This window comes from Podarcis raffonei, chromosome 10 (assembly GCF_027172205.1).
Source record: "Podarcis raffonei isolate rPodRaf1 chromosome 10, rPodRaf1.pri, whole genome shotgun sequence".
Classification (NCBI taxonomy): domain Eukaryota; kingdom Metazoa; phylum Chordata; class Lepidosauria; order Squamata; family Lacertidae; genus Podarcis; species Podarcis raffonei.
The window spans coordinates 2892011-2913207 of record NC_070611.1 but is presented as its reverse complement, the minus strand read 5'-3'; the positions used below and the strand labels follow the sequence as shown (position 1 = coordinate 2913207).

The 21197-nt window shown below is 48.0% G+C and overlaps 1 protein-coding gene across 1 annotated transcript in view; it reads left to right on the top strand.

Moving 5' to 3' along the window:
* Positions 1 to 14811, top strand: part of FAM107B (family with sequence similarity 107 member B) — a 55071-nt gene extending 40260 nt beyond the window's left edge. Inside the window, exons 3-4 of the mRNA XM_053406103.1 lie at positions 13598 to 13751; positions 14654 to 14811. Coding sequence (XP_053262078.1) covers positions 13598 to 13751; positions 14654 to 14770 — 271 coding nt within the window. The 3' untranslated portion in view covers positions 14771 to 14811. The remainder of the gene's footprint in view (positions 1 to 13597; positions 13752 to 14653) is intronic.
* Positions 14812 to 21197: the final 6386 nt, after the last annotated feature.

Here is a 21197-nt window from a genome sequence, read left to right as displayed (position 1 = left end):
GGGAGAACGACAGGTGAGCATTCAAGGAGCCCTGGATGCCTCACACTGACTGAGCCCTCAGCAGCTGTTACTGGTCGAGTGGGCTGCAAACTGGGGTGGCTTTCTAACTCTCCAGTGGAAGTTTAGGTGCTGCAAAGTGGACCTGTTCACACAAACCCTAAAGGAAATCTGGGGAAAGACAGCCAAAGTAGTTTTGGAAGCCACATCTCAGCTGAGAAGCTCTTGGAGCTGATTCCTCTTTCCACATTCCTTCCTTATTGCTTCTTCTGCGCCAGGGCCTTCTTCCGCAGGGCCTGCTGCCTCGCCTGTCTCCACAGTGGATCTAGCTTGTCACCTGGGGCTGAAGTGGTGGTGCTGTTGTTGCTGTGCTTGTTACATTTAGATTCCGCCTTTCCTCGAAGGAGCTCAAGGTGGTGTACATAGTCCCCCCCTCCATTTTGTCTCCACAACAACTCTGTGAGGTAGGTTAGGCTGAGAGGCTGTGACTGGCTGAAGGTCACCCAGTGAGCTTCACAGTCAAATGGGAAGCCGCACCCTGGCCTCCCGGCTGCAGTGATGCACTTGCTTTGAAGACGCACAAAGCAGTCATTGCCTGTATTAGATGCCACCTGCCCCCCACATTTTCATGGACTTAAACTTCTGTTACAAAGGAGGGAACTGGCTCCTTCTGCCTCTGGGAGGGCCCATCAAAGCCTGACACCTTTCCTGGGAATTAGGGTCCAAGGTCTCCCTAGTGAACCCCTCTCCACAGTTGTTTAAGCGCAGGTTCACAGGGCAAGGGGGAGACTGCAGCAAGGAGGAGGAATGCAAAGTGTTCCCTTTCTGCCCTAATTTTGCATCCAGTATGTTGCTGGCCTTGAATTCAGATCTACCCAGCCACTAGTAGTTCTTCCTAAAGAGTGATCAAGTTAACACAGAAGTGGAAGACAGAAATCATGGATTTCCTATTATAAAGCAGCACTAAGTTTTCAGTGGGGCACATTTCTCTTGTTCTAAAGTAAAAGGTAAAGGGACCCCTGACCATTAGGTCCAGTTGTGGACGACTCTGGGGTTGCGGCGCTCATCTCGCTTTATTGGCCGAGGGAGCCGGCGTACAGCTTCCGGGTCACGTGGCCAGCAGGACTAAACTGCTTCTGGTGGACCAGAGCAGCGCACGGAAACGCTGTCCTAAAGTACTTGATCATAAAAAGACAACTTATTTCCCCCCTTTGTTTGTGATGTGAATGTTAATAGCATGTTCCTTTATAATTTATAATAAAGCAAGGAAGGGGATAAAAGTCCGAGCGATGACTGTGATAGCCAGAACTATTTTTGCCTATTAATCTTCATGGCCAGTGTGACATTTTATCTTTCTGTCTGTACCACACATTTTGTCAAGTTTTTATCTCCTTTGGCTAAAACTCTCTTAAATGCCTTATTTCAACACACAGAAGTATTATTCAAAGGAGTCTGAAAAGTACACTCTTTTCAGTGCCAATATAGTAAGAGAAAGTTGGCAGTGAGTTATGCCCTACTTTAATTAACGGGATTAAGCATCAAAGCCCAACTACCACCTTGGAAATTTTTTATTAAAGACCTAGGGAAACTATTTTAAATTCAGTTTTCATTCAGTTTCAAAGCAGATTCAGGTGGAACTGAAGTGCATCCACATAATAGCATCAAGTCCTTTGAGTAATCCGGAGACTTTTGTTTTCCCATACAAAGACATCTAATTACACAGTAAATCTCTCTTCAGTGCTTCCATTTTTCTTATTAACAGCAGAGTATATAATTCTAGATTTCCCCTAGTTTTCATTGAAATAGCAGTTTGTGGAGAAGCACATTGCAGACTTCTGGTACTAGGCTTCCTTTTTTAATTCTTGATTTTTATTTTAAAGGGAAAATGGGCTGCTCTATGGAGTGTTTATTATAATAAATTTTTATTAGTTTTTAACAACGTATAAACAAAATAGTTGATGGATAACAGTCATCAGGATGTTCATTGGAGTATTTTAGGAAGGAGTACCAAGCTTAAAAAAAAAATGTCCACATCAGATATATTATTCAAGGCATGTACCCTCTTCATTTGTTTTTTGGATAGGGCAGTTGTCCAAACATTCTGTCACCATTGTGTGATATTCAGATGTTCAAGTCCTTTCCAAGTCTGTGCTGTAACTACCGTATTTTTCGCCCTATAGGACACACTTTTTCCCCTCCAAAAATGAAGGGGAAATGTGTGTGCGTCCTATGGGGCGAATGCAGGCTTTCGCTGAAGCCTGGAGAGCGAGAGGCGTCGGTGCGCACCGACACCTCTCGCTCTCCAGGCTCCAGGAAGCTATCCACAAGCCTTGCACGCCCGGGGGGACTTCCCCCAGGCGTGCAAGGCTTGCAGGCGGGAGCCTGCAGCGCGGAGCACGGGGCACCCTCCGGAGGACGCCCCGTGCTTCGTGCAGGTGTCGGCAAGCCTTGTGCACCCGGGAGATCTCCCCCCTGGAGCGCAAGGCTTGCGGGCGGCAGCCTGCAGCGCGGAGCACGGGGCGCCCTTCGGTGGACGTCCCGTGCTTCACGCAGCTGTCCGCAAGCCTTGCGCACCCAGGAGATCTCCCCCCGGGCGCGCACGGCTTGCAGGCGGCAGCCGCAGCGTGGAGCACGGGGCGCCCTACGTAGGACGCCCCGTGCTTCGTGCAGGTGTCGGCAAGCCTTGCGCACCCGGGAGATCTCCCCCCTGGCGCGCAAGGCTTGCGGGCGGCAGCCTGCAGCGCAGAGCACGGGGCGCCCTTCGGAGGACGCCCCGTGCTTCGCGCAGCTGTCCGCAAGCCTTGCGCACCAGGGGGAACTCCCCCGGGCGCGCAAGGCTTGCGGGCGGTAGCCTGCAGCGCGGAGCACGGGGCGCCCTCCGGAGGACGTCCCGTGCTTCGCGCAGGTGTCGGTAAGCCTTGCGCACCGGGGGGAACTCCCCCGGGCGTGCAAGGCTTGCGGGTGGCAGCCTGCAGCGCGGAGCACGGGGCGCCCTCCCTAGGACACCCCGTGCTTCACACAGCTGTCCGCAAGCCTTGCGCACCCAGGAGATCTCCCCCCGGGCGCGCAAGGCTTGCGGGCGGCAGCCTGCAGCGCAGAGCACGGGGCGCCCTTCGGAGGACGCCCTGTGCTTCGCGCTGGTGTACGCAAGCCTTGCGCGCCCGGGGGAACTTCCCCCGGGCGCGCAAGGCTTGCGGGCGGCAGCGCGGAGCACGGGGCGCACTCCGGAGGACGCCCCATGCTTCGCACAGGTGTCCGCAGCCTGCCGCCCCACACGTGGGGCGCCCTGAAGCAGAGCACCCCTCGCGCCGGGCAGATATCGGCCAGTCCCACAAGCTCGGGGGACAGCGGGGAGGCGCAGCGCCACCATCCCACTGTTCCCCGACCTGGTTTTGGGGGGGGAATAAAGGGAAAAAAATTTTCCTTTATTCCCCCCCCCCAAAAAAAAAATTGGTGCGTCCTATGGGACGGAGCGTCCTATGGGACGAAAAATACAGTAATTGCCAGAAGAAAAGTCTGGAATCATTGAATCATAGAATTTTAGCATTGGAAGGAACCCCGGGGGTCATCTAGTCCAACCCTCTGCGATGCAGGAATCTCAAATAGATCAAACATGACGGATGGCCCTCCAACCTCTGCTTCAAAACCTCCAAGGAGGGAGAGTCCACCATGGTCCATGGGAGTCCGTTCCACCCTTCTGACAGCTCAAATTATCAGAAATAATTCCTTAATGTAATAAAGCAAGGAGATCTTCCTTAAAAATAGTTAACGAACCCAAACTTGGATTGCACAGTACTTTCTGATTTGCAATATTACTTATTTCCACGAATACGATGTCTTCCCAGAATGGCTGTACTAGTTCACGCGTCTCTGAAGCTGCCCTTGAGCACCACCTAGTGACAAGCACCCTGGGTGGAACATGCATCTCCCTCTCTGCAAACCGACTTCGAAGCTCTGGGAGTGGGCTGCTCTTGCAGAGATGCCACTTGGCTCAGGAAGGCTGCTCTTTGGCTTCCGGGACTCGGAGGTCACACGTTAGGGATTGTGCTACCAGAACCACTCATAAGGCCGGATTTTCAGAACAGGATTACATAGCATTGGTTTCCCAAAATATCATGGAAGATCAGAAGTTAGTCAAATCACCTAGCTTCTATCATAGTGGAAAATAAAATATAATACTGTGTTGTTGTTTAGTCGTTTAGTCGTGTCCGCCTCTTCGTGACCTCCTGGACCAGAGCAAATTAGGCACTCCTGTCTTCCACTAATTCCCGCAGTATGGTCAAGCTCATGCTGGTGGCTTCGAGAACACCGTCCAACCATCTCATCCTCTGTCGTCCTCTTCTCCTTGTGCCCTCCATCTTTCCCAACATCAGGGTCTTTTCCAGGGAGTCTTCTCTTCTCATCAGGTGGCCAAAGTATTGGAGCCTCAGCTTCACGATCTGTCCTTCCAGTGAGCACTCAGGGCTGGTTTCCTTCAGATAGGCTTGATCTTCTTGCAGTCCATGGGACTCTCAAGAGTCTCCTCCAGCACCATAATTCAAAAGCATCAATTCAGCCTTCTTTATGGTCCAGCTCTCACTTCCATACATCACTACTGGGAAAACCATAGCTTTAACTATATGGACCTTTGTTGGCAAGGTGATGTCTGCTTTTTAAGATGCTGTCTAGGTTTGTCATCACTTTTCTCCCAAGAAGCAGGCATCTTTTAATTTCGTGACTGCTGTCACCATCTGCAGTGATCATGGAGCCCAAGAAAGTAAAATCTCTTACTGCCTCCATTTCTTCCCCTTCTATTTGCCAGGAGGTGATGGGACCAGTGGCCATGATCTTCGTTTTTTTGATGTTGAGCTTCAGACCATATTTTGCGCTCTCCTCCTTCACCCTCAATAAAAGGTTCTTTAATTCCTCCTCACTTTCTGCCATCAAGGTTGTGTCATCTGCATATCTGAGGTTGTTGATATTTCTTCCGGCAATCTTAATTCCGGCTTGGGATTCATCCAGTCCAGCCTTTCGCATGATGAATTCTGCATATATGTTAAATAAGCAGGGAGACAACATACAGCCTTGCCGTACTCCTTTCCCAATTTTGAACCAATCAGTTGTTCCATATCCAGTTCTAACTGTAGCTTCTTGTCCCACATAGAGATTTCTCAGGAGACAGATCAGGCACTCCCATTTCTTTAAGAACTTGCCATAGTTTGCTGTGGTCGACACAGTCAAAGGCTTTTGCATAGACAATGAAGCAGAAGTAGATGTCTTTCTGGAACTCTCTAGCTTTCTCCATAATCCAGCACATGTTTGCAATTTGGTCTCTGGTTCCTCTGCCCCTTCGAAATCCAGCTTGCACTTCTGGGAGTTTTCGATCCACATACTGCTTAAGCCTGCCTTGTAGAATTTTAAGCATAACCTTGCTAGCGTGTGAACTGAGCGCAGTTGGTGCGGTAGTTGGAGCATTTTTTGGCACTGCCCTTCTTTGGGATTGGGATGTAGTCTGATCTTCTCCAATCCTCTGGCCATAATACTGTGGGTAAGATTATAAGAGAAGGCCAGCACCCATAAGGCCTTTCCCAACAGAACTACTTCCTGAAGGACCATCCAGGCTGGAGGGGGGAAGAGTCAGTCCCCTGCTGCCCCCCCCGGCCGGCCAGCTGATTGACTTCATTATCTTATTTATACAGCTTTTATTCATTCTTATTGTCACAATGTTTTTAGCTGTTTTTTTAGGGTTGCCTGGAAAGCAACATATAATTACATACATTAGAGTAAATATGCATCAGTATGTAAATGGCATCAGTGAAGCAAAAAACCACATCAAGGGTTTTCTTTTTTTTTTTAAATGATATTTATTGGGGAAAAAGTTTTTTTTAAAAAAAAATTACACACACACAAAGAAAAAACAAGACAGAAAAATTAAAAAATAAAATAAAACCATCATTCTCAGATTCCCCATTTTCAATACCTTCTTTCTTTGACCTCCTCCTCCTCCCTTTTCTTGTATCCTGATTAATAATAATCGCAGCAAATCCTTTCCTTAATTCATAATATTCTGTCATTACATTACCTTAATCTATTTTCATCTTATCATATAGAAACCTTAAAGTTTAAAGCTTAAATCTTATTTTTACCAACTTCTCCTAAACATAAAATTCTTACCTAATTCTTTAGACATTTTTACAAGAGCCAAGTAATTTCATTTCAGCATTTTTCTAACATTCATTAATTTTATAAAACAATCTTAATTATAAAAAAAGAAAGAAAACAATCCAATCTTCATCCAGCGTCCCTTCCTCCTGGTCCCGGGCTTTGTCAGTCCTTTTTAACCTATTAATCTAGCACATTAACCTGGTAATCTTATATCCGAGGCCCTCAAGTCTCTTCCATGTCCCTTCCGCAGCTCTTCTTCATATTTTCCTTTCATTCGCGGGAACTCCAGCTTAGTAATGTTTTGGACCCTTTTCAACAAATCAGCCCCTTTTCCATAGACCAGATTAGACTCCATATGGTATTTAAAAACGTGTTCCAGACTCCCTCCAAAATTGAGAGCCCCCACAGCTCCAGACATCTGACGGCCCATTGCCAGACTCAAAGTCCAAATCTCCCTGTAAAGGGGGATCTATCCAGCCCCCCATTTCCAAACCTAACCAAACTTTATCTTTCCAAGTCTGGTTTTTTTCAAGTTCATTTGTCAACTCCAAAAATTTATGTTCCTGCTGGGCCGCTGCTCCCTCCGTCTCTGGCGCCCAAGATTCAGCAACATCCTCTTCTTTCAGTTGTTCTGTCATGGCACACTCCTGTTTTAGTTCCTGGGTGGGCTCCATATAATTTCCCACTACCTGTTCAAGGGTTCTGGCCGCATTATTCATCAAATCCATCTTCTGGCTTAACTGATCCAATAGGGCATTTATTTTGCAGAAAGCACCCAACAGTGCTTCTGAAGACATTGTCCTGCAAGGTCACAAATCCTTTCCCACAGTTGTAATCTGAGGCAGCTGCAAGCTCCCAGGAATTAGTTACAATTTCACAGTCCCCCTCTAGGGGGAAAGCTTCTAGTTGTTCTTTCTTTTGATAACAATAGCAACAAAGTTTCTTTTTTAGGATATTTTGTCCATATTTGTTCTTTTAAAATGCGAAAGGAAACAATGGAATCACTATGTTTCTCTTCTCTTAACTATCTGTCAGAAACATTTGTTTCTGGTCAATGAGCTTCAAACGTCAATTCTGACACCCCGCTCCAGGATCAGGACGGTGGAAAATTACTTTGCTTTAGATTCACTTCTGCAGGTTTAAACAGCCCAAAAAAGATCCCCCTTCTTCTCCTGCTGCCGAAGGGGGGTTCAGCGATTTTAAATGATGAAAGCCAATCCTTTAAAAGTGATTTTCAAAGCTCTAGTTTACGTTGTCTTTGTTTTGTTCTGGCTACAAGGAAACGGAAGGCTGACTTCCTGTTTAGACCTTCCCGTTTCAGTACCAAATAAGGGTAAATTTTAAGTCCAAATTCCTTTCTATTTCGCCAGTTCTTAATTCAAGTCCAATTGTTCAATGTTTCAGTACTCACGGGTGGTTATTTTAGATGCCAAATTGTCCCAGGAAAAAGGCACCGCTCTCCGGTAATGGCTATACGGCTTCGCTCCGCAGAAAAAGCAATTGACTCACAGCACCGCGCCACTTCCCCCTCGTCGCTTCGGAGCCCGTTAGTGGGTTCCTTTGCGGGTTGGGGGGGCGCTGAGGGTGCCCGCCGAGTCCCACGGTCACAGGCTTCATCCGCCTGTGATTTCCAGAAGGGTCCCCGCTTCGCCGCAGCGGAAAGGACCCGTTTCATGCGGAGCTGGTCCCTCCAATTCAGAGGGAGTCCGCCATTACCGATGGCGCCACCCCGGAAGTCTCACATCAAGGGTTTTCTTGTAGCGGAGGTTTAGTGACCTATTTCCTAATTCCATATAGGTAAAATGGATCGTACACTATAACCCCTTATTATTTTTGCATAGTACCGTATTTTTCGTTCTATAGGGCGCACCGGCCCATAGGACGCACCTCGTTTTTTTGGGGGGGGAAATGAATAAAAAAAAATTATTCCCCCCCAGCCGCGGCTGCCGCCCCAAGCCTTGCGCACACCTGCCCGAAGCACGGGGCGCCGTCCGGAGGGCTCCGCATGCTTCGGGGTGCAGGCTGCCGCCCCAAGCCTCGCGCGCCCGTCGGGACCTCCCGCCGGGCGCGCAAGGCTTGCAGACACTCGCCCGAAGCACGGAGAGCCCTCGGGGGGCTCCCCGTGCTTCGGGTGACAGGCTGCCGCCCCAAGCCTCGCGCGCCCGTCGGGACCTCCCGCCGGGCGCGCAAGGCTTGCAGACACTCGCCCGAAGCACGGAGAGCCCTGGGGGGGGGCTCCCCGTGCTTCGGGTGACAGGCTGCCGCCCCAAGCCTCGCGCGCCTGTCGGGACCTCCCGCCGGGCGCGCAAGGCTTGCAGCCTGTCGCCCCAAGCACGGAGAGCCCTCCGGAGGCCTCCCCGTGCTTCGGGCGACAGGCTGCCGCCCCAAGCCTCGCGCGCCTGTCGGGACCTCCCGCCGGGCGCGCAAGGCTTGCAGACACTCGCCCGAAGCACGGAGAGCCCTCGGGGGGCTCCCCGTGCTTCGGGTGACAGGCTGCCGCCCCAAGCCTCGCGCGCCCGTCGGGACCTCCCGCCGGGCGCGCAAGGCTTGCAGCCTGTCGCCCCAAGCACGGAGAGCCCTCGGGGGGCTCCCCGTGCTTCGGGTGACAGGCTGCCGCCCCAAGCCTCGCGCGCCTGTCGGGACCTCCCGCCGGGCGCGCAAGGCTTGCAGACACTCGCCCGAAGCACGGAGAGCCCTCGGGGGGCTCCCCGTGCTGCGGGTGACAGGCTGCCGCCCCAAGCCTCGCGCGCCCGTCGGGACCTCCCGCCGGGCGCGCAAGGCTTGCAGACACTCGCCCGAAGCACGGAGAGCCCTCGGGGGGCTCCCCGTGCTTCGGGTGACAGGCTGCCGCCCCAAGCCTCGCGCGCCCGTCGGGACCTCCCGCCGGGCGCGCAAGGCTTGCAGACACTCGCCCGAAGCACGGAGAGCCCTGGGGGGGGGCTCCCCGTGCTTCGGGTGACAGGCTGCCGCCCCAAGCCTCGCGCGCCCGTCGGGACCTCCCGCCGGGCGCGCAAGGCTTGCAGCCTGTCGCCCCAAGCACGGAGAGCCCTCCGGAGGCCTCCCCGTGCTTCGGGGGACAGGCTGCCGCCCCAAGCCTCGCGCGCCCGTCGGGACCTCCCGCCGGGCGCGCAAGGCTTGCAGCCTGTCGCCCCAAGCACGGAGAGCCCTCCGGAGGCCTCCCCGTGCTTCGGGGGACAGGCTGCCGCCCCAAGCCTCGCGCGCCCGTCGGGACCTCCCGCCGGGCGCGCAAGGCTTGCAGCCTGTCGCCCCAAGCACGGAGAGCCCTCCGGAGGCCTCCCCGTGCTTCGGGCCACAGGCTGCCGCCCCAAGCCTCGCGCGCCTGTCGGGACCTCCCGCCGGGCGCGCAAGGCTTGCAGACACTCGCCCGAAGCACGGAGAGCCCTCGGGGGGCTCCCCGTGCTTCGGGTGACAGGCTGCCGCCCCAAGCCTCGCGCGCCCGTCGGGACCTCCCGCCGGGCTTGCAAGGCTTGCAGATAGCTTCCTGAAGCCTGGAGAGCGAGAGGGGTCGGTGTGCACCGATGCCTCTCGCTCTCCAGGCTTCAGCGAAAGCCTGCATTCGCACCATAGGACGCACACACATTTCCCCTTCATTTTTGGAGGGGAAAAAGTGCGTCCTATGGTGCGAAAAATACGGTAATTTTGGTTTTCAGAGTGTCTCTAACGATGACACTCTTCGTTTATATTTCTGTAATATACTTGCCTCTTCTTTTTTGAAAGGTAGTGATGTTGCTGTCTTTTGCTGCCTAAATAAACTCTTTCCCTCCCCAAAACTCAAGGAAGTGAGGATTTTGAAGATCATTAGGGTGCACGCTTCTGCCTTTACAGAAAACGTTGACAAACTCCAAATGCGTTCTGCTCGTTGACAGAGCCACTGAAATAGGAAAAATGCATAAACATTATGAAGATTCAGTCATAAACCATTGTTCAAAAACTATTTCTGCCATAGCAGTAATCTTTAAATTTCACATTGGCTTTTGAGAATTGGACATGGAGCTATTATGGGTGTTAAGAGGGCGCATTCTGCGATGCATGCTCTGTTGGACTGCACTACTGGCCAGATATTTGAGGCTTTGTCTCATCACTGTTGCTTTTGCCCAGAAGAAATCCAGCACTTCTCTGAAACTCTGTGATACAGGGTAATAGTGGAAGTGATTTATATTTGGGGTGGGGGAACTAGCCTGTTGTTTCAGTTCTTCTAATTAATGATAAGCTTCCAGGGAGTCACGGTCTGAATCTCTGCGCTAGAGTAACCTCTGCAGTTCATGGCCATGAGATGTGCCTCTTTCCCCGCCTCTCGTTGCTTAAAATATTACTCAAAATGCCTTCTTTCCTCACATACTGCAGGCATTAAGTGTGCCATCTCTAAGTTTGGAAGCCCATGAGAATTTTGTATCTTGGCTTTATTGCATCTTCACAGTATTTCCTTACTTGTTCATTTTCTCATTTTATGTGATCTTTCACACAACATAAAAGCCACTTCTAGGAATCTAGAAAAAATTCTGTTGCAGCCCAGTTCACTTGGGAAATGGTGATAGTTTCGTATTGATGAAATTTGGGGCAGTATAGTAGCATACAGATATTTCCTGTCATTTAAAATTTAGCACAACTTGGCAGTATATAGTGATCAAAAAGCCGCAGTTCTCAAAAACCTCACACATACATTATGTAAAAGAATGAAAGTTTACTACCCCCCTCGCTCGCTCTCCCCACCTCTTTTCTCCCCCAACCTTATACTGTATGCAACATCCAAGTCTCACATTGAATATGACTGATCTGTAGAAAGGACTTTATGATCTGAAAACAGAGATGATGTATGTACCTTTGTAACCCAAGAAAATCTTAATAAAAATGTTTTGTTTCGTTCAAAAAAGCCGCAGTTCCAAAGCAAACAAAGTGCCACAGTGCAAAAGAAATGTTAGAAACCAGAAGTTCTAGCACTACAACCAGCACTAAGGTAAAGGTAAAGGTACCCCTGCCCGTACAGGCCAGTCGTGTCCGACTCTAGGGTTGTGCGCTCATCTCACTCTAGAGGCCGGGAGCCAGCGCTGTGTGCAGACACTTCCGGGTCACGTGGCCAGTGTGACAAGCTGCATCTGGCGAGCCAGCGCAGCACACGGAAACGCCCTTTACCTTCCCGCTAGTAAGCGGTCCCTATTTATCTACTTGCACCCGGGGGTGCTTTCGAACTGCTAGGTTGGCAGGCGCTGGGACCGAGCGACGGGAGCGCACCCCGCCATGGGAATTTGAACTGCCGACCTTTCGATCGGCAAGTCCTAGGCACTGAAATTTTACCCACAGCGCCACCCACATTAAACCCGACATCTGAATGCAGCCTTGATTCCTTCCTTCCTTCCTTCCACCCATCACATGACTTGAGGGTGGGAGCACAGAGTTCTTGTCACTGGGATCTTTTGCATTATAAACAAAATGATGAAATGGGTAAAGAGTGATGGAGGTTTAAATATGTTAACAAGCTGTAAGATATATATTACGAAATCTAGTAAAATGGTATTTTTACTCTTGCTAAATATTTCATCTTGCCAGAAGCATAATATACAGAAATTGAACAATGCATAATATATCAAGTCATTCGTGGACTTAATAGTAAAATATCTCAAGTAGCAATTTGGCTTTGAGATGATTTGAGGAAAAATTTGGGGGAAGTGGGCTGTTCTTCTACAGATGGTTCCATACCTTGAAGCAGATTTTAAAAACTCCTTTAGAAACAGGCAAAGGAGGAGGCTTTGTGAAAATGTGCTCAGTATCTGGTTAACGTGCCAAGTTAATGTGCCAAACAACTACAGTATATTTTGAAGAGGCCATATATTCTTCAAGGTAAATGATAAAAATAGCAATGAAGTGAAGGCCACAAGGACTCATCTTTTTTAGCTTAGATTTTTCTTCTTCTTGGCTTAAATGTTTTATTTTCATGAAAATTTCCCATCCCTCTTCCAGGAAGGCTGAATAATTCAGATGATAGGACCCTGTTTCAGACTGCAGGGTGAAATAACGGTGGAACTCGCTTTAAAAGTGAAGTGGTGGGCGGGGGAGAACCTGTGGAGCTGAAATGGGGTGCCTGTGTCACAGTCCGTGCCTCCCCTTCCACACCTTCTGCAATCAGGTCATTGTGTCGTGTGCTTCCAGTCTTCCCCAGGGAAAGGCACAAAGTGGCGAGGGAAGACTCGACGGGCATTCTGCCCACAACTCACTCCAAGCTCACTTGGTTGACCTGCCCCACAAGGCCCGGGTTTTGCTGCCTGGGGGAGCGGGGGGGGGGAGCTGGATGACACCTTCCTTCACCAATTTGCTCCCCAATGTTCTTGGTGTGAAATCAAGAGAATGAGCTAAACGTGTATCCGAGGACTGAATTGGGCTCACGTTTCTGTTGCCTGAAGATCAGTAATATCTTTTCTCTTTTCATGGGGAGCATGTAATGGCTTAACTTGGGAATTTGAGAGCAAGAGGGACATGGAACCAGTATTTTATCGTTTGAAAAGACCTGGTGGAATGCTCTGTCCCAGGAGACTAGGGCCCTTCAGGATTTAACCTCCTTCCGTCGGGCCTGTAAGACCGAGCTATTCCACCTGGCCTTTAATTTGAATTCAGCCTGATCTTTTATTTCCCTTCTCTTCCCTCCCCCTCCCCTTTTATAAAGATCAGCCGCTCTGAGACCCCACAGCTAATTCACCCCTGGCCTCCTCGCTGGCCCAAGTAGGACCAATTCAGCCAGCTAGCCCTGGGGATTATCTAATTGATTTTTGAATTTTATTGTTATTCATGTTTTTATATGGTAGTTTATGCAGCTTTTATAATTAAGTGTTTTAAAGTGTTTTAAATTTGTTGTGAGCCGCCCTGAGCCTGGTTTTTGAACTGGGAAGGGCGGGGTATAAATAAAATTATTATTATCATCATCATCATCATCATCATCATCATCATCATCATTATCATTATTATCATCAAAGTTTCATGTCTCCAAACAACTTTGGTGTGATTATCTGTATCCTAGATTGGGAAACTGATCTCAAATTTGAACAGCTTAGCTAAGATGATATAGTCAAATGGAGAGCAGCCCCACATGGCTGCAACATTTAGTCAATCAGTTGGATTGATCTAAAAACATTTTTCATTCAAAAGGTACTCCCCAATAAACCTATTTACAAAAACACCCTGTTGCAGGCAATTTTTTAAAAAGTACTTACTGGTGCTGGTTGCAGGTTATTTTCTTGGGCGGGATTGCTTTTTCTAAGGCTCTGCATGTTACAAATGTGTGCATGTTATCTGAAAACAAACTATTCATATGAAGATTTGAGCTGATTTAGTCAAATAAATGTATATGATCACCTGATTTCTCACCAGATGGCTGTCATCTAATATAATGGGAATATGTCATGTCAATAAGTAACTCAACACAGAACCCTCTCCCTTCTTTTGATAGGGGTCTTGCTCCTCAGAATAAGCCGGAGCTGCAAAAGGTGATGGAAAGACGAAAAAGAGACCAAGTTATCAAGCAACAGAAGGAGGAGGAGGCACAAAAGAAGAGATCAGACCTGGAAATAGAGCTACTCAAACGACAACAGAAATTAGAACAGGTAAGAGGGCAGGAAAATGGTATAGAATAGACTCGAGGAGCTTCTCTTCTCTTTATTATAAAGGTAAAGGGACCCCTGACCATCAGGTCCAGTCGTGACCGACTCTGGGGTTGCGGTGCTCATCTCGCTTTATTGGCCGAGGGAGCTGGTGTTTGTCTGCAGACAGCTTCCGGGTCATGTGGCCAGCATGACCAAGCCACTTCTGGCGAACCAGAGCAGCACATGGAAACACAATTTACCTTCCCACCAGAGCGGTACCTATTTATCTACTTGCACTTTGAGGTGCTTTTGAACTGCTAGGTTGGCAGGAGCAGGGACTGAGCAACAGGAGCTCACCCTGTCGCGGGGATTCGAACCGCCGACCTTCTGATCGGCAAGTCCTAGGCTCTGTGGTTTAACCCACAGCGCCACCCGTGTCCTCTCTTTATTATATATTTCATTAAAAATTATATACCAAAACCTCAAAGCGGTTTACAAAAAAGATAAAATAATAAAATTATCTAGATCAGATTAATGAATTCAGTACCACAGAGTGTGCTGGAAACTCGTTCAAAATATAAAAAGAAAATGTGATTGTTAGTTCCACAGCTGACTTTTGAAAACAATTGGTAATACTAGGTTTAAAAATTATAGGAGAAGATTCATGGAAGAGAAGTGTTGTAAATATCGATCAGGAAAGATGATCAGGGAATGTGTTCTCATTCTCTCAGGGTGACCCTGGAAAGTTGGAAGTGAGGGACCAGGTAGTGAAATAGATCCAGGTCCTCCTTGCGCATGTATGCTGCCATCGAGGCTGAGCCCTGCTGAATCTGGTTACGCTCACTGCTTGCAATTAATATTTTGAGAAATGCCACTCTGATCATTTCTTCCTTTTTAAAAATTTGATCTCTTTTTGTTTTAAGCTTGAACTTGAAAAGCAGAAGATCCAGGAGGAGCAAGAGAACGCTCCTGAATTTGTAAAAGTGAAAGGCAATTTGAGGAGGACAGCGCAAGAAGCTGCAGAAGCTCAAGACTCCTAGAAGAAGGGCCCTTTCAGACTTGAAGCCATTTCCCCAGTGGCTGCCGGATCTCTCACCCAGTTGCCCTGAATCTGGGTGGAAAATGAGCTCGTACGAGGAGGTCAACGTCTGGAACATGTGCAGATGAATGATTGCACACCAGATAAAACTCGCCAATAATAATGTGGAGACCAGAGGATAAACAAGCAACCTGTTGTCAATTGAAAGTAGTTGACCCCGGGAGGGAAACAGATTTGAGTTGTTGACATTGCTTGCTTATTCCTCATCCGAGCTTAGTGGGCATCTCAGGCTAGTGTGTGTTAATTATTTTTTTTGTATTTCCCACTTTGTGAAGTTCTGCTATGCAGAAGAGCAAAGTGTTCTGAAACCACTCCTTGTCACATTTTGTGTGGAAACCCTCCTTCAGGAATGACGCCCCCCCTCCCCGCTCCACAGTCTCTAATGTAAATAGACGTTCCTTTAGACTTGAAGTTGGAGTTCTTTTGTCCTGCTACTCGTGTGTGGGCCAAGGTGTGTCTTATTGCCATGAGGGAGTCTGTAAGAAATGATTTATAGGAAAGAACTTAATGTCTTCTTCTGCCATTGGGCAGTTTAAGGGTGTTGGTCGCCTGCGCCTTTCTGGCCCACTGCGCATTTGTGGTGCTGGAATGCTCATGGATGAGTGGCTGGTTTTCTCCTCCTCCAACCTTGCTAAGCAGCCATGCTGCTTTTACCATGTTGTTCTTCCTGTGCGATGTGCACTTGGCCATGTCTAAATTGCCACTGGCCTTTTGTTCGTTTGTTCTTTCCTTCACGGTGGTCTAAAGAACAGCATACTAGATCCAGCCCTACGCTGCAGGGGGTGGGGTGGCCTATGTTCTCTTGGCAGCAGTCCCCGTTGTGCTGCATGGACTTTGAAAAACAGTTTGTGGACCACTTTGCGGAACAGCATGCTGCTCTTCAAAGAAGAACACAAAGTCTAAAACAAACTGGGCATGCTTGAACTCGCACAGGCCTTTTGGAGCTGAATTAGTTGTTTTTAGGGTTCTTTGTGCTTTGGGCAGTTTGAAAACAAATCCCGCAGGCATCTGGTTGGCCCCAGGATGCTGGACTCGATGGGCCATTGGGCTGCTCCAGCAGGCTATTCCTACATTCTCAAATGGCCGTAAAATTCAGCCCTGCAGGTACAAACACTTGCAACTGCTTCTCAGAGCTAGACTACAGGGTAGAATATCTAGGAGCTTGAAATCATTATGAATTCCGTTGCCTGCCCATGCAGTCCTATACATGTCTACTTTGAAGTAAGTTCCACTGAGCTCATTGGGACTTACTTCCAGATAGCTTACAACCTCCGACCCACTTACCACCGGGAGGCATATATATTTTTTCTGGACGCATGACCCAGCTGGCCATTTTTATTTTTATCTTTTGGAAAGCTTGATTTCTGTGGTTCATTTCCCTGTTCAATTGATGGAAAAACCACTGAAGTCCAGATGCAAAACTATATACCTTCAGTGGGGTAAGAGGGGAAGCCATTTAAAGGGAAAATGCCAATTTATTATTTTTCCTAGATTTCTATCCATCTCTTCCAGCTAGGTTTAGCAGCTTTTACAATTACATTTAAAATCACTGGGCATGAGGCCCAGTGTACAGGATAGCCCATGATGCTTCAAAGTCTGGAATCTGGGTGCTTTAGATGTGGAAGCCTGCAATACTTATGCATAACTAGAAACAAAAGAACCTAAAATATGGACATTCAGGTCCTCTTCTAAACACAGTCTCTGACCTTAGTGATTCCAGTACTCTTGTGTGTGAGAGAGAAACGTATATAAATAATTATTGCATTTTTGGTTTGGGGTGTGCAGCTGAGTGATGCCTACTGCTGGAAACCTGCAAAGCTGGCGTTTCAGCAAAGGCCAAAATGGTTGCTTGAAAAATTCTCAAGATAGCTTCAGATCATACATGTGTCAGTAGCTGCAATTCAACAGCTGCTTACATCTACATTAGATGAGGATCATGTCCATCGGCTTGTTCTGGCAAGCTGAGCAAAATGAATCTTTCTTTTGCAATTATATCAAAGCAAAAAGCGTTTGATACCAATACCAGCTTGTGAAAGTGATGTGTTCTGTCATTGCTGCAGGCGCTGGAAATTGGAAAAACAATTTCAGGACTGGTTCCTGGGGACCAAATGTTGACAAAGAGCAGCCTTGCCTTTGGCATAAAGCTTTTCAAGTTGTCAGGGCCCAAGCAGCTCTTCAGAGAATAAAATCGCATTATAAATCCAAGTCAATGATAAATAAGTTTTGCCAAGATTTAATTTACTTCTAATTTAAATCCTGACATGGCTTATTTATCATTGGCTTGGACTAACATTTTTGGAAGAGAGTGTGGATGTCCCTAATATGAAACCCATTAATAAAGCGATGTTATTGGGTTGCTTAATGTTGGCCAAATCTGGGGTCTTTATTTTAGAAGCAGTGGCATCTTGGGCTGCTTTTGCAAAGCAGACTCCTAAATGCCCAGTAGCTGCCTTGATTTCATTCCTTCTCATTAGTATGTAGATGGAAGTTGTGGATATTTCTAATCTCAAAAAAAGGTCACAGCCCATGTAGTTGCACTGTGTCGGCTTTGCCACTGATTTCCCCTACCTTAGCCTAACTTTCTGTACTGCCGTTGGGGTGGGAGGAGCACCCAGAAAAACCTGCCTTAATGCTTTTATTTTATTTTTTAAAAATTATATTTATTGGCTTTTAAGAACTTTAAAAAATAACCGTAACTGGAAAAAAGATGACTGCATGTGAAATGTCTCCCTGTGTAGCTCCAACTGATGCTGCTCCCTGACCTTCCCCCTTCTCCCTCTTGCCTTTTCTCCTGCATTTCCTCCCTCCTTATGTCTACGCAATTTCTCCTCCTTTTTCTTCACCTTGTGCTCAAGCTGCCATCGCTCCCACCTCCGTCTGCTCCCAAAGCCGCCAGCAGCTTACAAAGGCAATCTCTTTGCTTCGGCTTCCTCTCCTCCACTCGCTGTTTTTCCTCCCTTCTCTAGGTGTGTGTGTGGAGGGGGCTTTGGCAAGATTTTACCAGAAATGAGCGCCAGGTCTGGTGCTGCTTATATTCTGGCAGCAGGGGGCGCCTGCAGGGGTTCTGTTGGGGGGGGGTTCTGCCCCCCATGGCAGGGTCTTCACACCCCCCCTCCTGCTGCCAAGACCACAGCGGTGCGCAAAGGTAGCCCTTCTGCTCTGCCTTTTCCAGTGGCTGTTTTCCATCCTCCCGTTTCCGTTTTCCTCATTGTTCTTCCTCCTTTTGTTCTTTGGTGCCTCCTCTTCCTCACGAGAAGCTGCAGTTCTCTTTGTCCTTGGCATTTCTGCCTCTTTCACCACAGAAACTGAGAAGCACGCGGGAAGGACACCCCCATCTCCCAGGAGAGCCTCCAGCAAGGGGCCTCCTTAACGCTCCAGTTAGCTGCTGCATGTTTCTCAGGCTGGTTTTTTTATAGATAATCAGGAAGACTTCGAGAGTCCAGTTCCATTGCAAGCTTCTGGCTCAATAGGTAAATTAAGGTGTTCACAACAACTTGGGAGTAATGATTCCAAAATAAGACAGATGCATTTTAGCCCAAAGCCCTCTGAACGTGATAGAGAGAAGCCCTAAGATCATAGCATTGTAGGACAGGAGGCCAAGGCTCATCTAGTACAGCCTCCTGAAATGCAGGAATCTCAACACATCGTTCCCTATCCAGTTTGAAACCAGACCAGACCCTGCTTGGCTTCGCAAATGTCCTGGCAGGTTTATTGCTGCCCTGCTCCATCACTGAGCTCCGAGTCAGACCTTTAGCTGAATGCACAGAGGAACCTCTCTGGTCCCAGGTCCTTGTGGATGGTCACCTTCTGAGGTAAGGAGAGACGTTTCCTATAGTGCTTGAGGGGACCAGCCCTGCTTTGTAGATACAGCACGTATGTAGTAATCTTCGGGGAGGGGGAGAGTAATACTACTAAACTACTAGTAGAATGTGAACCTGCTTTAGCCCATATCAGAAGTCTGCCAGACTTTTTGTGTAGGAATCCAGAATCTTGTTATGTGTTGGTATGACGGACCTGACAAATGCTGTCACATTGCTTGAACTTTTCCCCCTTTTGTTTTTCCTTAATTTGTGGAGCTGAATTAACAGCTTTCACAATTGAGATTCTGTTCACCTTTCTACCTTGTTCTAAATCTTCAATCTGCTTAATATTTTCAGTTGTGCTACCTTGGTTTGAAAATGCCTGACTCTTTTTACAACTGATGAATGCTTTTAACTGATGAATGCTTTTAAAACCTGCTTTATTTTTAGCAAGTTAAGATAGCACTCCCCCTTCTCTTGGAGTGGAGTTAGTCTCTTTTATGTCTCCATTTGTTTCTGTGTGTACATATATAAATATTAAAAAGGGAGCCTTAATGGGATTTGTTTTCGTAATTTAATATTTTTTGTATTTGCTCTTGCCTATTGGTTTTTAACAAAGTGTTACAGAATTGAGGATGGAATTCTTAGAACCAAAGTTAATACTTAATAAAAATCTTCTACATGCTTGGAATATGCAATTGTGTGGGTGTGTGACCTTGGTCTCTGCTGCATTCAACGCTCTCTTTAGTCACTTCACATTGAATTTTGCCTCTTGCAGGGAATAATGCCAAGGTCACATTGACTGACCTTTCAAATTACTTCCATGGCTATACACATACAAGGTGTAATTGACTGATAAAATTAGTTTGGCAGAGGCCAGTCTCCCAACTTCCTTGCATTTAGAAGTCTGGAGCAAAGATTTTTTTACTCTGGATAGTGGAGTCTTAAATGACGTTTGTTCCACTTCTGCCATCTCTCAGCAAACGATGCAATGTTGAGCTGCAGCTTCTGTCTGTGTCCTCTGACATCCCAGTGAAGCCTTAGTTTACAAGGGATTCATTTGCCCGCTTGCCCCAGGACCGAGGAGAGAACAAAAGCACCAGGGAAGCAACTTCTTCTTCGGAGAAAAGAGTTTTATTGAGATCTGCGCAGAGGCAGCCAGTGGAATACTTTCCAAAGACTGGCGGCCCCAATACACGTAAACAAGCATTCTTATACCTGAGAGCATACACTCGCCTTCCCAATTTCCCCAATCAGCTGGCAAGGTTATAACTTATTACCTTATATGGCATATGGCTATATGGCCAGCTAAGCCCCCCTCTCTTTCTTGTTTGTGTGTTCTTCTTCTCTTGCGTTACTGAAGCAAGAAGCATGAAACAAGAAGTAGCTTCTGGCTTGCAGAACTGAAGCAATTGCGGTTTTTGCTAGCTGCTTTACCACAACTGCAGAAGTTAGCTTGGGTGCAGATAATATTGAGTTTAACCCTTCCTTCTCCCTTCACTCCCTCCTCTTCTTTTGGACAACCTATCTCCTAGGTTCGTCCTGGTCTCTCGGGTTTATAATCCTGGGGGAGAGCAATAAGGGCCATAACACGAGGCCCCATCATACGGGACATGATTTTTTTTCATCATATTTTGCAAGCATTGCACCAAGCAGGGTATACAGAGGCAAAGAAGCAAAAGGATTAATAGCGGCCCTGCTAATAATACCACAATATGCCTGAGCCAACTGCCATCAGGCAGCCAGGAATACAACCAACCCCATGGATCACCTCCTGTAGTTTTCAGCGGGTTTCCAGCTATCATTGTTTCCATGTGGTCAATAGTGGCTGAGATGCTCACATTGTTATCTGGGACATATTTGTTTTATTGCTGAAGGGTCCACTGATATTCGTATTCTACCAGCTGCCTTGCTTCTTGGGAGGTTGTGTCCCACCTCTCTGAGGAGGAGCCTATTCCCTTAACCAATTTTCCCATCTGTCTTTGTGGATGCTTAATACTCTCGTGATTTCTTCCCAACACACTGTATCCGAAAGGGGCTTCTCCCTCTACATATATTAACGTACCCCCACAGGAATATATCCACCCTTGCTGAGGCCTGACACACGGAGTGACTATATCAAAGAGTTCTGGTCCCAATATCAAAAGTCCTGGCGGTGCCTCGGAATTTGCTGGGGGGAAAAAGGTCTCTACGTTGGGGACGCTGCCCGCGGGCGTCCCTCCCATCCATTTTTCCAGCCATGCGTAGAGGTATCAGCGTCCGGAGTGATACCAGCAGGGCGGTTGTCCACTGGGCGCCTGGAGATGGTCAACCGAAGGGAGTCCTCCGGATCTGGTGTTACTGTCCAATCTAAAATAGCCTTCTTCACTCGAGTGTGGTGGACCCAAGGGGTGATGCCAGCAACTTTTACAGCAGTGGGTGTCGAGAGCAATACGGTGTATGGTCCCTTCCAGCACGGTTGCAGCGGCGTCCGTGCCCAATTTGTCACCCACACTTCATCACCTGGCTCGAACTGATGAAACGGTTCAGTCAACACACAAAGGGGTGCGAGCCTAGGTCCACCTGTTA